At 51.3% G+C, this 15367-nt stretch overlaps 4 protein-coding genes across 5 annotated transcripts in view; 2 read left to right on the top strand and 2 right to left on the bottom strand.

Moving 5' to 3' along the window:
• Window positions 1-15367, top strand: part of FHIP1B (FHF complex subunit HOOK interacting protein 1B) — a 620510-nt gene that overhangs the window by 141517 nt on the left and 463626 nt on the right. The gene's annotated exons all lie outside the window — the stretch shown is intronic.
• CCKBR (cholecystokinin B receptor) overlaps window positions 1-15367 on the bottom strand; it is a 540140-nt gene that overhangs the window by 154330 nt on the left and 370443 nt on the right.
• The window catches only part of TAF10 (TATA-box binding protein associated factor 10), a 141334-nt gene that overhangs the window by 53860 nt on the left and 72107 nt on the right, over window positions 1-15367 (top strand). The gene's annotated exons all lie outside the window — the stretch shown is intronic.
• DCHS1 (dachsous cadherin-related 1) overlaps window positions 1-15367 on the bottom strand; it is a 49121-nt gene that overhangs the window by 18337 nt on the left and 15417 nt on the right. For both annotated transcript variants that reach the window (XM_042460241.1, XM_042460242.1), the window contains exons 3-10: window positions 8135-8323; window positions 6177-6408; window positions 5783-6019; window positions 2879-3892; window positions 2560-2747; window positions 2042-2138; window positions 1040-1197; window positions 57-894 (exon numbers count right to left, since the gene is read on the bottom strand). In XM_042460241.1, the coding sequence (XP_042316175.1) occupies window positions 57-894; window positions 1040-1197; window positions 2042-2138; window positions 2560-2747; window positions 2879-3892; window positions 5783-6019; window positions 6177-6408; window positions 8135-8323 (2953 nt within the window). The remainder of the gene's footprint in view (window positions 1-56; window positions 895-1039; window positions 1198-2041; window positions 2139-2559; window positions 2748-2878; window positions 3893-5782; window positions 6020-6176; window positions 6409-8134; window positions 8324-15367) is intronic.

The raw sequence follows: 15367 nt of genomic DNA, 5'->3' as shown, positions 1-15367 counted from the left end.
AGAGGCTGCTTCCTTTTCCTCCTCCTCCTCTTCCTCCCTCCCTCTTTCCTGCTCACCTGTGCTGGGGTTGAGGTGGAACCGGCCTTTGGCATTTCCAGCTCGCAGGGCATAGCTGACGCGCCCGTTCTCACCCAGGTCATGGTCCCTCGCCACCACCTGAAGCACCAGGAAACCGGTGGGCTGGTCTTCAGGGATGTTGACCCTCGCGGGGGAGAGGAACTCGGGAGCATTGTCATTCTCGTCCACGAGGAAGACGTGTGCAGTCACAGCCGCTGAGCGGCGATGGCTGGCATTGAGTGCCTGATCTGTGGCCTGGACCACCAGCAAGTAAGCAGCCTGAGTTTCGCGGTCTAGCAGCCCCTGCAGGCTCAGCTCTCCACTGCCAGGGTCCAGCTGGAAGGGCGGGTGGGCCGCTTCCTGGCGCAAGAGGCTGTAGCGCAGCTGGCTGTTGGGTCCCGGGCCATCCCTGTCCAGCGCTTGGAAAGTGAAAAGGGAAAGACCGAGGGTGGCACTCTCAGAGACCACCACTGTGACAGGGTCCTGAGGCCAGGTGGGTGCATGGTCATTGCGGTCCTGCACATGGATCTCAACCAGCACCAGCCTCTGGGTTGGGTAGCCCTGCAGGGCATCCTCCACACTGACTTGCAGGGTGTGCCTCATCCCAGCCTCATAATCCAGCTCCTGAGTCACGTAGATCTCACCCGTCTCTGCATCCACAATGAAGAGCCCACCTGCATGGCTGCTCCCTACGAGCACATAGGTGGCTTGCCCACGAGGAACTGGTTCTGCAGCAGCCACGGAGCCGATGACAGAGCCGGGCGGGAGACCCTCTGTGGGTTGGAGAGTCAGCACCATGGCATCCGGCCGAGGAAGTCCACGTGCCATGGATACCACCTGCAGTCAGGAGATGGTGGAAAGAGAGTTATGGAGGAGCCAACTGTGAGGGCACAAGCAGGACTCAGATTCAGACCTTTCCCCCAGTCCCGGGGATCCAAAGACATGCAACTGCTGGGCTTGGCCAAGACTGTCTCCCTGGTACCTGGATGTGCACGACTGCCGTCGCACTCCGAGGACTAACACCTCGGTCGCTTGCCGTCACCGTGAAAATGTATTCTGCCCGGTCTGCCTGGCGGAGCTTGGTGGCTGTGCGCAATTCCCCTGTGGCTATGTGGAGGAAGAAACGTTCTGCCCAGGTGCCTACCAGGAGAAGGACAGGAGGTCACCGTCCTGCAAGATGACACTGAGGACAAAATGGACAAACCACCTCCCCACATTTCTTCCCCCTGGCAAAACTTTCTTTAATACTAGGAGGGTGGTAGAGGAATACCACAGCTGCTCCCAAATCTTGGCATCCTCAGGCATAGCAAAGCTTAGAGAAACCTCTGGCATCCTCTAGGCAGCACAAGCACAGCCCCCCCCCCCCCCACACACACACACACACTGCAGGTTCAGCAGCTTGATGCCCACAAGAACCATGCCCACCACCACCACTAGCTGCATGTAGGTGACCTGGTGGGCAACCATCTTCTGACCCACCCAGTTCAGAAGGAGATGGAAAACCCATCTGGGTCCTGGCAGCATGGTCTCCCTTGGGTCTCATGCATATAAACACAACCCTCCCACTCATGCATCCCTCCTCTCCTCCACATGCATCTTAATGTCCTGCTCATTGCTGACCAGCTGGCCTCACTTGCTAAGGAGTGGAGGGAAAAGGGGGGGGGGGCTTGAAACTAACTGAAGTGTGTGGAACTGGAAACAGGGGTGGAGTGGGGCACAGAAAGGGGGCTCCCTACTGCCTCCCTTATTAACATCACCCAGTCTTCACCCACCCGACAGATGGCATCCTGAAGAGTCTCAACCCCCCTAAAAATAAAGGGTTTTGTTACAGCACATGTTGTGTGTGCAAACACAAAACAATTGCTCTTTCTGTTTTTCCTGCCTCCTTCCTGGAAACAATTAAGCATGCACCTGAATTATGAGGAGACATGAAGGGAGGCTCCCCAGAACCCTCCAAACATATGGATCCAGGGGACCCTTTTACCTGCGAGTGAGTAGAAGATGGTCCCATTGTCACCCTCATCGGGGTCTTTAGCCTGCAAGGATGCCACCAACAGCCCCGCGGGTTTCTCCTCTGGAACCTGGCATGGGGACAAGAAGGAGCAGCTGGAAGGGGCAGGTGCCCTGGGGTGGAGGCCACCAAAGCAGGCACCCCAACATGAAGGGCGGGGGCAGCCTGCTATTCCCCACAGAGCCTGGATAGGGGCTGATCACACCCCACTGCCACAGACCCACACAAAGCAGAAGCTGCCTTGCAGTGCCGGTGCCAGTGGCAATGCCCAAGGGGGGAGCTCTGAGCCGGGGCATGCAGGGGGTGGGGGTGCACCATCCTTTCCATGCCATCCTAAACTTTAAAAGGCCTGCCCCTGCTCCCACATCTTCTCCACCAAGACTGAAGTAGCTCTGTGCCCAAAAAGCTGGTGATGATTCAAAGCAGGAGTTCCTTCCCCATCCCTTAGTGGCACAGAGGGGACTATTCCCAGCCTTGAGCTCCCTCCCTACCTGCACCAGAAGCTCACGCCCCTCGGCCACGTGCAGGAAAGTTGGCGTGTTGTCATTCTCATCCAACACGGTGACATAGACTGTGCCCGTGGCACTGCGTGGCGGTGTGCCCCCGTCCTGCACAAGGACTTGCAGCTGGTAGCTGGCTTGCTGTTCCCGGTCCAAGCTCTTCCGGATGCTCAGCTCTCCTGCAGAGGCAGGCACCCCCCCAGATCAGCCCTGGTACAGAGCCCCCTGCTGGAGTCCCCCTTCCCTGCTAAGAAGCTCCTCCTGGGGGTTGCCACCACACAACCCAGCCCGACCCAGCCTGCTCTCTCACCAGTCTCTGTATGGATCAAGAAGTTGCTCTCAAGGAGTGGCATCAGGCGATAGGTGAGGCGGCTGTTCTGCCCGGCATCCCGGTCACTGGCTGCCACTCGGCCAACGCTGCTGCCGGCAGGACGGTTTTCAGCCACTGTGAAGAAGTAGCGCTCCTCACTCAGCCGAGGGCTGTTGTCGTTCTCATCGGTAACAGTGACACGCACAGTGCCACTCCCCGTCTGGCGCCCTTCGCCCTCCCCTCCAACAGCCAAGACGGTCAGCACGTACAGTTCCTGCACCTCCCGGTCAAGTGCACTGCGAACGTGGAGCCAGCCCGTGTCGGGCACAATGCCAAAGCTGGAGGCGTCCCCGTCAGCACGCAGGTGGTAGGTGAGTGGAGACCCCGACTCCCGCGCCAGTGCTCGCACTTGCAAAAAGTGAGTGCCCACTGGCACACCCTCCCGCACTTCCACCCGATAGGTGAGCGTGTCAAAGACAGGGCCGTGCTCATCTTCCGCCCGCACGTACACAAGGAGGGTGAAGGTGGCGCTGAGCCTGGGGACTCCTCCGTCTTGGGCCAGGATGACCAGTTTGTAGGGTGCTCCGGCCTCCCGCAGCAAAGCCCCTGTCAGCCTCACTTTTCCTGATGACCGCTCCACAGCAAAGGCTGCCCCCACCGCCCCATTGGGCACCAGCTCAAAATGCACCTGCCCGTTGGTGCCGCTGTCACGGTCCTCTGCCTGCACCGTGTACACCACAGTGCCTGGGGCAGCCCCCACAGGCAACAGCACTGAGTCAGAAGGCGCGGGGAAGGTGGGTGCATTGTCGTTGACATCTGAGATGCTGACTTGCACCCGGGCACTGCTGTAGGCAGGCGGGGAACCACTGCGGGCCTGGACTTCCAGGGTCAGGGCAGGCTGTGTCTCATGGTCCAGAGCCAAACTGGTGTGTAGCTCTCCAGAGCGTGGGTCAATAGAGAAGAATCCTTGCGGGTCTCCCGAGGAAATGGAATAAAGCACACCATTTGCATGGCCTGGGTGGACACAGAGAACACGGATGGAGAATCATAGAATCAGAAGAGACCATTAGGGTCATCCAGTCCAACCCTGTTCTGTCATGTAGGAAGACACAATCAAAGCCCTCCTTGGAACAGATGGCTAGCCAGTCTCTGTTTAAAAATCTCCAAGGAAGGAGCATGGCCCTTGGCTTGGCAAGGGTCCCCTCCCCTCCTCACTGGCTATCCAGCCTGGGCCCAGGAATATGAGATGACCCCCAGCTGTACTGGCCTTGACAGTCCTGAAGGGCTGAGGCCAGGAGAGGTCAAGCAATAGGTGCTCCCCAACTGCCCACCCATCTCTCTGCAGTACAGAGCCCTCCTTATCTGCTTACAGAGTGGTCCTGAAAGCAGATGCCTGCTATGCCTCTCAAGCATGGTCCCCTTGGCCAAAGGGAAGCCTTTGCATGCGTCTTGGATGCTTTTACATAGTCCACATCAGGTGTATTATTTTCCTAATAAGACTGCATTTATTCAGTTCCACAATTTATGTTTTTACTCTTATGGAAACCACCCAACAACTTTAGTGGGTGAGTGAGAAACTAGGGACTAGAATGGCATAGTGGTTTGAGTGTTGGACTACGACTCTGGAGACCAGGATTCAATTCCCAGCTCAGCCATGAAACCCACTAGGTAACCTTGGCAAAGTCACACATTCTCAGCTTCAGGCGAAAGTGACAGCAAGCCCCATGATAGGATTGCCTTAGGGTCACCATAAGTCAGAAACAACTTGAAGGCATACAACAACATGAAAGAAAGTAATGAACAAAGTACATGTGCCCCTGCTAGCCAGAAAAATGCATTGGGGATAAGAGAAGAATGGCTCAGCGGTTGCCTGATGGTTGACCCGGCTACCCCTCACTGCCTTTGGCATCAAATGGTTAACCTTCTTTTTTGTAAAAAGAAGAAAAGAAAAGAAAAAAGAACAAAAAAGAGGTTCTCTGAGCTGTCTTGGATATTCTCTGCATTTTAAGGCTGAGACCCAAAAACCTTGGACCAGAATCAAAGGAAGAGTAACCTGCAAAGTTCCTGAGAGGCTTAGTTCTCCCTGGACCTTGGTGAATCATGGGGAAGACTGACCACCACTCAGGCTTTGGGCCAAAGGAGCAGGAGGAAGAGTAGATGGTAGAATCATAGAGCTGGAAGAAACCCCAAGGGCCATCCAGTCCAACCCTGTTTTGCCATGCAGGAACTCTCAATGAAAGCATCCCTTGGGACAGATGGCCATCCAGCCTTTGTTTAAAGACCTCCAAAGAAGGAGATTCCATCACTCTGCAAGGGAGTGTGCTCCACTGTTGAACAGATCTTACTGTTAGCAAGTTCCTCCTAATATTTAGGTGCAATCTCTTCCCCTCTAGTTTGCTACAGGTCCTATTCCTTGGAGCTGCAGAAAACAAGCTTGCTCCATCCTCCATATGACATCCTTTCAAAAATTTAAAGTCTATCATGCTACCCCTTAACCTTCTCTTCTCCAGGCTAAACATCCCCAGCTCCCTAAGTCGTTCTTCACAGGGATGCTTTCCAGACCCTTCACGATTTTGGTTGCCTTACTCTGGATACAATCCAGCTTGTCACCATCCTTTTTGAATTGTGCTGCCCAGAATTGGACACAGTATTCCAAGTGAAGCCTGTCCAAAGCAGAATAGAGTGATACTATTCTTTCCCTCAATTTAGACATTAGACTTCTGTTGATACAACCTAAAGTCACATTGGCTTTTTTAGCTGCCATATCACATCGTTGACTCATATCCCTAGTGCTTTGGATGCTTTTAGTGCAAACGAATGTTGTAACCCCGGAATGTTTGGATGGTCCTATGAGAAAGAAAGCAATTCTGATGGAACAGTCCAAGGGGTGGTCTCTTCTCCTACCTGTGGGGTTGTGGGCATAAACAGACCCAATGCTGCTTCCTGGCCGCGTGTCCTCAGGGATGGAGAAGTAGTACTGGGTGCGCTCAAAGCTGGGAGCAGAGACGGTGCCAGCCACAATGCTGATGTTGACCTGGGCATTGGGCTGGGCTACCAGGCCACCTCCATCCCGGGCGCCAATCTCCAACTGCGCCAGCGTGTTGGCCTTGCCTGCCAGGCTCCGGAGCAGGGAAATGGTCCCTGCAGAGAGAGGTTGAGATGGGGAGAGAAGGAACAAGGAAAGCACAGGGTTGTGGGGGGACTCAGGTGCCAGGTGGGAGATAAGGAACTTTGCTCTGGTCAAAGAAAATACAGCTCACCCCTAACTTTCCCCCTTCCCCACCGCCAATGTCCTCACCAGTGTCGGGGTTGATGGTGAAGAGTGGTGGCATGTTGCCAGCAGCCACGTGGTAGGTCACCCGTCCATGTGGCCCCTCGTCTTTGTCATGAGCCGTGACACGCAGCACAGCTGATCCTGGCTGGCTCTGGGTGCTGATGCTAGTGGCGTACTCCAGTGGGTAGAAGGCCGGGGCATTGTCATTGACGTCTTCCAAGAACACCCGGACGTAGGCCACAGAACTCAGACCCCCCTGGCAGAAGGGACAGAGAGGTGAGGGTGAGACCTTTCTTTCCCTCAAGGGGACCCAGCAATATGCGGGAGATGGCTGGGGTCCCTTGTGAACTCCGGTGGGGTGGAGGCAAAAGCTGTGAGTCCTTGGCACGTGTGTTTGAGAGACAGGAGATTATCACACGTGGCTTTAAACCACGATTCCCCTGGGATGGAAGTGGTATCAGTGATGCTGATCGCAAAACTCCCCACCTGTAGCCAACGCATCTCCCATCTGTCCCTTTGCACTCACAGGGCAATGCTGCGGGTGCAAAAAGCCATTCCAGGGCACATGGGCAATTGCCAGTCACATGGCATCACATCCCCTCCTCCCCCCCTCCCCCCCCCCCCCCCTTTTTTTTAAAAAAAATTCCTTTGTTTTGCACAATTCCAGATCTCTGCATTTTATTTTATTTTATTTATTACAATGATTTATATCTCGCCTTTCTCCCACAATGGGCTTCTGAAGCCTCGAAGTTTTAAAAATTGTTTTAAAAAGCTTACAAAGGAGTCCTGGTGTTGCAGTGGTTAAATGCTGGTAATGCAGCCACAAGGTTGTGAGTTCAATCCCAGGGGCTCCAAGATTGACTCAGCCTTCCATCCTTTCGTCAGGTAGTAAAACAGTATCCAGCTTGTTGGGGGCAATTGGCTTACAGATTGTGAACTGCTTAGAGAGTGCTGAGATCATTATAATGTGGTTAAAAAAAAATGTAAATGCTATTGCTATGGCTAAATCAGGGCTGCAGAGCCCTGGAATTGCGCAGGAAAAGTTGGGGGGGAAATAAAAATAGCTATAGGCATAGAATCATAGAATCATAGAATAATAGAGTTGGAAGAGACCGCAAGGGCCATCCAGTCCAACCCCTTGCCATGCAGGAAATCCAAATCAAAGCACCCCCAACAGATGGCCATCCAGCCTTTGTTTAAAGACCTCCAAGGAATGAGACTCCACCAAAACCTCCATTGAGGGAACGTATTCCACTGTTGAACAGTCCTTACTGTCAGGAAGTTCTTCCTAATGTTAAGTTGGAATCTCTTTTCCTGCAGATTGCATCCATTGCTCTGTCTCCTATTCTCTGGGGCAGCAGAAAACAAGCTTGCTCCCTCCTCAATATGTCATCCCTTCAAATATTTAAACAGGGCTATCATATCACCTCTTAACCTTCTCTTCTCCATGCTGAACATCCCCAGCTCCTTAAGTTGTTCCTCATGCTGGGTAAAGCATAAGGGAGAGGATGGGAAGAGAGAGCGATGGAGTCAGCAGCCCAGGTCATGCAGATGAAAGAATTATGGTGATGCTTGCTCCAAAATCGATGTGTTGCTGTTTTATTTTTGATTGAATGACTGCAGCACAAAAGACAACAACAGCCAGCCAGGAGTGCTGGGCCAGTGTGAGCAACTGGGTGTTACCCATGATGGTCTTTGAAGGGCTGCGGATGGCACACATCTTATAGGGCAAGCAGAGGCACCCCAATCTCCATAGCAATATAGCAATAGCAAATACATTTCTATACCACTTATCAGTGAACTAGCATTCCCTAAGCGGTTTACAGTGTGTCCCCTCCACAAAGCACTCTTTGGAGACCCCTTTTCCTCCTGCCCATTAGGAAAGGTCCAGGACGGACATGGCTCATCTTTGACAGCCACCCCAAATGCCCAGGAATACCTGCCACCCCAGCTACTCAAAGGTCCCTTGTGGGGCTACTCACCCCGTCGATGGCCGTGATGGTGAAGTCGTAGGCAGAGGTGCCCTCATCACGGTCCAGATCCCGTGTGGTGCAGAGCTGGCCACTCTCTTCCTCCAGGCTGAATGCAGATGGGGCAGAGGTGCCCAGACCAGTGCCCAGCGAGTATGAGAGGGTGCCCAGAGAGCCGCTGTCAGCATCCGTAGCAGTGACCTGAGGGTCATAAAGGGAAAGCTTAGCCCTTAGGCCCCAGGATTGCCGGGGGGTATTCTAATTGGGCACAGCCCCTAGTCCACCTGGGCAAAGAACAAAACCCCCTTCCTGCAAATTTGCAGATGAAACCAAATTAGAAGGAATAAGTAATACCCCACAGCAGATGAACAAAATTCAAAATGACATTAATTGATTAGAAAGCTGGGCCAAAACTGACAAAATGAATTTCAACAGGGTAAGGTAAGACATTTAGGGCCAAAAAAAAATGCACATATATCATATGTGGGACACCTGGATTAAGGAGATTTGTACGTGTGAAAGGGATCTAGGAGTCCAAGTAGACCACAAGTTGAATGTGAATCAACAGTGTGATGCAGCAGCTAAAAAGGTAAATGTAATTTTAGGATGCATCCATAGAGGTATAGTGTCTAGATCAAGAGAAGTAATAGTGCCATTCTATTCTGCTTTCATCAGCACCCACCTGGAATACCACTGTGTCCAGTTCTGGGAATCACAGTTCAATAAAGATGTTGAGAAGCTGGAGCATTTCCAGAGGAAGTTGACCAAAATGGTGGTGGGTATGGAAACCATTTAGTCCTATGAGGAGCAACTTAGGGAGCTGGGTATGTTTAGTCTGGGAAAGAGATGGTTAAGAGGTAATATGATAGCCCTGTTTGAATATTTGAAGTCGTGTATTATTGAGGATGGAGAAAGCTTGTTTTCTGCTGTTCCAGACTGAGACACGGAGTAATCCACCTCAATATTAGGAGGAACTTCCTGACAGTAAGAGCTGTTTTTGATTGATTGAAATTGATTGATTTTTGACTGATTGATTGAAATTTTATTTCTATACCGCCGTTCCCACGATCACGGCGGTTTACAGGCAATACAAATGCAATACAATACAAGTTAAAAAACAAACTTCACAATAAAAACACCCCAATTAAAACCAGCATAACTATACATCATTAAAATCCACAAAGAATCAATCAAAAATTTCTAAACAATCTAAAAATCCATACGATACAACACACAGTACATAGGGGAAATACAGTCAGGACATGTGAGGGAAAGCTTGACAGAATAAATGAGTCTTCAGGTTCTTCTTGAACGACTCCAGGGAGGGGGCTAAGCAGAGCTCCTCAGGGAGAGCGTTCCAAGACTGCGGGGCTGCCACAGAGAATGCCCTTTGCGCTGTTGATACATATTTAGTCTTAGGAAGCTCAAAAGATTTTTCTCCCCTGACCTGAGTGTGCAGGGCGGATTGTTTGGGGAGACGCGGTCCTCCAAGTACTCTGGGCCCAAGCCATTTAGGGCTTTATAGGTCACAACCAACACCTTTTATTGGGCCCGGAAGCGAATTGGCAGCCAGTGAAGATCTTTCAGTATCGGTGTTATGTGGCTGGCCCTGGAGCTACCAGTGACCAGCCTAGCAGCCATATTTTGAACCAACTGCAGCTTCCGAGCTTGGTACAAGGGTTGCCCCATGTAGAGCGCATTGCAGAAATCAAGTCGAGAGGTTACCAGTGCATGCACCACTGTTTCAAGGTCCCCCCGGTCGAGGTAGGGACGCAGCTGGCGTATCAGCCGAAGCTGATAACAGGTGCTCCTAACTGTCGCATCCACCTGAGGAGTCAGGTGAAGCGACGAGTCAAGGAGCACCCCCAAACTGCGAACTGAATCCTTTAGGGGGAGCGTGACCCCGTTCAGGACAGGTGGACAGACCTCCTTCCCAGGACCAGGAGAACCTATCACAAGCACTTCCGTTTTCTCTGGATTCAGGCTGAGTCTGTTTTCCCTCATCCAGCCCATTACCGACTCCAGACAGGCATTGAGCGGAGAGATGCCATCCTTATTCACTGTATCAGTCGGAGACATAGAGAAGACTATTTGGGTGTCATCAGCGTATTGATAACACCGCACCCCGTGTCTCCGGATGATCTCTCCCAGTGGCTTCATGTAAATGTTAAATAGCATAGGGGACAAAATCGCTCCCTGAGGCACCCCAGATGTAAGGGCCCTCCTATCGGAGCGACAGTCCCCCAGCTCCACCATCTGGAATCTACCCAAGAGGTAGGAACGGAACCACTGCAAAGCAGTGCCCCCGATGCCCAACTCTCCCAGGCGATCCAGAAGGATACCATGGTCGATGGTATCGAAGGCCAAGGAGATGTCCAAGAGCACCAACAGGGACACGCTACCCCTGTCCATGCCCAGACAGAGATCATCGACTAAGGCGACCATGGCAGTCTCAACCTCATAGCCGGTTTGAAATGGGTCCAGATAATCTGTATCCTCCAAGACCCTCTGCAGCTGGGAGGCAACCGCCCTCTCGATCACCTTCTCTAAAAATGGCAGCAGTGACACAGGCCGATAATTGTTTCGCATTAGGGGGTCAAGGGAGGGCTTCTTTAATAAAGGTTTTACAATGGCCGTTTTTAAGTTCGATGGAAAAAGGCCCTCCCTGAATGATGAATTGATGATGCGACACAACATTTCTATTGTCGCCATTCCCCCTTGAACTGCCAGCCATGAAGGACAGGGATCGAGAGAGCAGGTCGTCTTCCTAACGCTGCTGAGGATCCTGTCCACATCCTCGGTACTAACAGACTCAAACTGATCCAGTATAACTGAGTCCACGGAAGCACTGGACGCCTCTACTCTTGATTCTGAACCAATAACAGTGTCAAGATCAGCCCTTAGCCGAGAGATTTTATCCGCGAAGAAGTTGCTAAAATCGTCACAGCAGGCTTTAGATGGCTCCAATAGTGGGTTCAGGGGGGGAGCCAACTGAGTGAGCTCTCTCACAACCCTGAACAGCTCTGCTGGACGCGACTCCGCGGACGCAATACGTGCAGCATAGAATGAGTTCTTAGCTGCACCTATTGCCACTCCGTAGGCCTTCAAATGAGACTCTAGGAGTGTCTTGTCGGCTAAGTCCTGATGTCTCCGCCATTTGCGCTCTAGTCGTTGCGCAGCCCGCTTCCTTGCCCTGAGATCTTCTGTGTACCAGGGCTTTTTACTGGAAGCAGGCCGGAAAGGACACTTGGGAGTGATGCTGTGTATAGCCCTGGAAAGATCAACATCCCAGATGTTGGTCAGGGCATCAACAGAATCGCCGTCAGTTCCAACCAAATAGCTCTCTAGGGCTTCCTGGAACCTTTCAGGTTCCATCAGCCTTTGAGTGTGGACCATCCTAATAGGTCCGCCACCCCCGGGGGGGATCTGGACAGTAGCCTTGATACTAGCCTCAACCAGGAAATGATCTGTCCATGACAGGGCATAGATATTAGTTACCTCTGCCCACGGAGACTCCATGTCCGTACAGAAGACAACATTGAGTGTATTAATGTGGTGGGAATTCCTTGTTGAAATAAAAACTATAGAAAGATGGAGTGACCTTTGTCAGCCAGAGAGATGGTTTTTGAAATAAAGGCTTGGAGTTTAGGGAAAACTAGAGCAAAGGAATAGTGAGTGCATCTTGACCTGGATGGAAGCTGGCACCAGTAAAAAGACATAACATAATGTACTGAGATAAGGACATTCAGAAGCAAGGTTAGGATGAATTCCACTGAATTCCTACAGGAGGGGGTAAGGAGTGATGATGCAGTTTTAATGTATGCATGTATTTCTGTTCTGATTGTAAGAATTCTGTATGTTTAAATTGTAATTAGCCAATCAGGTGTATTGAAGAAACTTCTTTGTCTTGAATAATATAAAAAGAGCCATTTTGCCTTGTTCGGGGCCTCAGCTTTTGGAACTTGAATTCCACTGAGTTCAATGTTTTCCTTTGTCGGCAATTGGAAATAAACTTATGGATTTTCAATTACTAGGTCCTCTTGCCAATCCTTTTGCTCTGCAAATCCTAGAAATGTTTTCTGAAATTTCTGTTACATTACCAGCAAAATGCATGGGCCCAGTGACCAATTGGGACAGGCCCATGGCAGTCATGGTAGCCATGAACTCCCGAGCCACACCAGTTGGAACCTGGCTGGCCTCGAAGGGGATGTTGAGGTCCCCCAGCCTGGGGGACTCCAGCACCAGCTCCGAGACCAGCTGTGTCAGCTCGGCTAGGGAGTCTGTTAGTGCATGGGGTGGCCTGTAGACCAACAGAATCCCTATACTGTCCCTGGCCTTTAGGGTCAGGTATATACACTCGATATAGTCTGTCTGGCAGACATGGTTCCTGGTTAAGGAAAGGGTGTTTGACAGTGGAACACATTTCCTCAGAGAGTGGTGGAGTCTCCTTCTTTGGAAGTCTTTAAGCAGAGGCTGGGTGGCCATCTGTCCGGGATGCTTTGATTCTGTGTTCCTGCATGGCAGAATGGGGTTGGACTGGATGGCCCTTGGGGGTGCTTCCCCCCCCCCCCAATAAATTCTATGATTCTGTGTATGTTTGCAAGAGCTGGACAATCAGGAAAGTGAATAGAAAAAAGATCAACTCATTGGATACGTGGTGTTGGAGAAGTGTTTAGGACACCATGGACAGCCAGAGACAAACAAATGGATCCTTGAACAGGTCAAGCCAGAGCTCTCCCTGGAAGTAGCCAAGATGATCAAACTGAGACTGTCATACTTTGGCCACATCATGAGAAGGCAGGACTCAGTAGAAAAGGCAATGTTAGGAAAGGTACGGGGAAGTAGAAAAAGAGGAAGGCCACATGCCAGATGGATGGACTCTATTAGGGAGGTCAAGGGTATGAAGGTGCAGGACTTGAGCAGAGCAGTGAAGGAGATGTCTCATCCACAGGTCGCCATGGGTCATGATCGACCAGAGGGCAGTTAACAACAACAACAAACCAGAGACATGATGTGAGAGAGGCCTCCTCTGAAAGAGTCATTTTGGAAAGGGCGATGCACAGAGGAGGGGAGGCCCATGTGGATCTGCTAACTGGAGGGGAATCCTTGCTCCAAAATAGTCTTCTTGAGCTATTTGCTTGCACGGATGCTGCTGGGAGGGGGCTGGAAAGTCATGGCAAAGTGGGAGGGGAGGTGCCTGTTGACTAAGCAGCTGCTTCTCCATCAGGACAAGAGAAGCGATCAGCCCCATAGAAAGAGAGGCCTGGGAGGCTGAGCAGGGAGGCTGCTGGAGGAGGAATGGGGTCACTGTCCTGCAGCTGGAAGAGGAAGGGAGGGAGGGAGGGAAGGAGGGAAGGAGGGAGGTGGACTCCTGGCACAGCCTGGCACTGCAGCCCCTGCCCCCTGAACTCCCATGGAATAGAGGAGGGGGTCCTGATGTCTGGCTGGCTGATGACAGAAGGTGTGGGCAGGAGGATCAGCTTGCAGCCTGGTGTGAGGAGCTCCCTGCAAATGCCTGGCTTAGAATCATAGAGTTGGAAGAGATCTCAAGGGTCATCCAGTCCAACCCCCCCCCCACCATGCAGGAACTCACAATCAAAGCACCCCCAACAGATGGACATCCAGCCTTTGTTTAAAAACTTCCAAACAAGGAGACTCCACCACACTCTGAAGGATTGTGTTCCACTGTCGAACAGCTCTCACTCTCAGGAAGTTCCTCCGAATGTTGAGGTGGAATCTCTTTTCCTGAAGCTTGCATCCATTGTTCCAGGTCCTGTTCTCTGGAGCAGCAGAAAACAAGCCTGCTCTCTCCTCAATATGACACCCCTTCAAATACTTAAACAGGGCTATCATATCACCTCTTAACCTTCTCTTCTCCAGGCTAAACACCCCCAGCTCCCTAAGTCTCTCCTCATAAGGCATGGCTTCAAGACCCTTCACCATTTTAGTCGCCCTACTTTGGACACGCTCCAGTTTCTCAACATGCTTTTTGAATTGTGATGCCCAGAACTAGACACAGTATTATTCCAGGTGAGGCCTGACCAAAGCAGAATAGAGTGGCACTATGACTTCCCTTGATCTAGACACTATACTTCTACTGCTGCAGCCTAAAATCGCATTGGCCTTGTTAGCTGCTGCATCACACTCTTGGATCATGTTCAACTTGTGGTCTCCTTGGACTCCTAGATCCCTTCCACACATATAAGTCTCCTTAAGCCAGGTGTCCCCCATCGTACATCTATGGATTTCATTTTTATTTTATTTTTACTATGTGCAGTATCTTGCATTTCTCCCTGTTGAAATTCATTTTTTTAGTTTTGGCCCCAGGAAGGTCTCCCCAGACAGTCACCCCAACCCACAACAGCTAAGGCTGTTGCCCACTGGTTGCCCCTTCCTCACACAACAAACCTGGGATAAAAGACAGGATAAAAATAAAATATAAATAAATAACCCTGGGAGAAGGGAAGTCTCACAGCCGCGGTGGTGCTAGCCTTTGGACAGGGATTTGAACCCAGATCTCTCTGCCCAAGGGTGAGGCTTGGCCTGCTGCCCTGAAGCAGCACCGGCTATCAATGAATGTGGTGGTAGTGTGCCTTCAAGTCATTTCTGACTTATGGTGGCCCTATCTTGGGGTTTTCATGTCAAGTTCCTTCAGAGAGGTTTGCCCTGGCCATCCTCTGAGGAGGCTGAGACCATGTTACTTGCCAAGGTCCCCCAATGGGTTTCATTGCAGAGCAAGGATTCGAATCCTCGACTCAAGTGTCCTACTAGTCCAACACTCCAACCACTACACCACATTGTTCTATCATTGGTTTGAAGTAATTTCCAACTTATGGAGACCCTGAGAGAGGCTGAGAGAGTGTCACCCAATGGGTTTCCATTCCTGAACAAGGAGTCGAACCCTGGATCTTAAAGTCCTACCAGTCCATCATTCAGACTACTACACCACACTGTTGTGCCATTGCCTTCAAGTAATTTCCAACTTATGGAGACCCTCTCTGAGTCTGAGAAATTGTCACTCAAGGCATTTCCATGCCCGAATGGAAATTCAGACTCTGAACTCCAGAGTCCTGCTCGTCCAATGCCCAAACCCCTGCGCCATGCTGTTCTGACATTGCTTTCAAGTTATTTCTGACTGAGGCTCACAGAGTATCACCCAATGGGTTCCTATGCCTGAAAAAGGATTCGAACCCAGGACTCCAGCATCATACTAGTCCAGTGCTCAAACCATTGTGCCACGCTGAC

Source organism: Sceloporus undulatus, chromosome 3, assembly GCF_019175285.1.
Source record: "Sceloporus undulatus isolate JIND9_A2432 ecotype Alabama chromosome 3, SceUnd_v1.1, whole genome shotgun sequence".
Classification (NCBI taxonomy): Eukaryota; Metazoa; Chordata; class Lepidosauria; order Squamata; family Phrynosomatidae; genus Sceloporus; species Sceloporus undulatus.
This window is presented reverse-complemented; position numbering and strand designations above follow the sequence as displayed.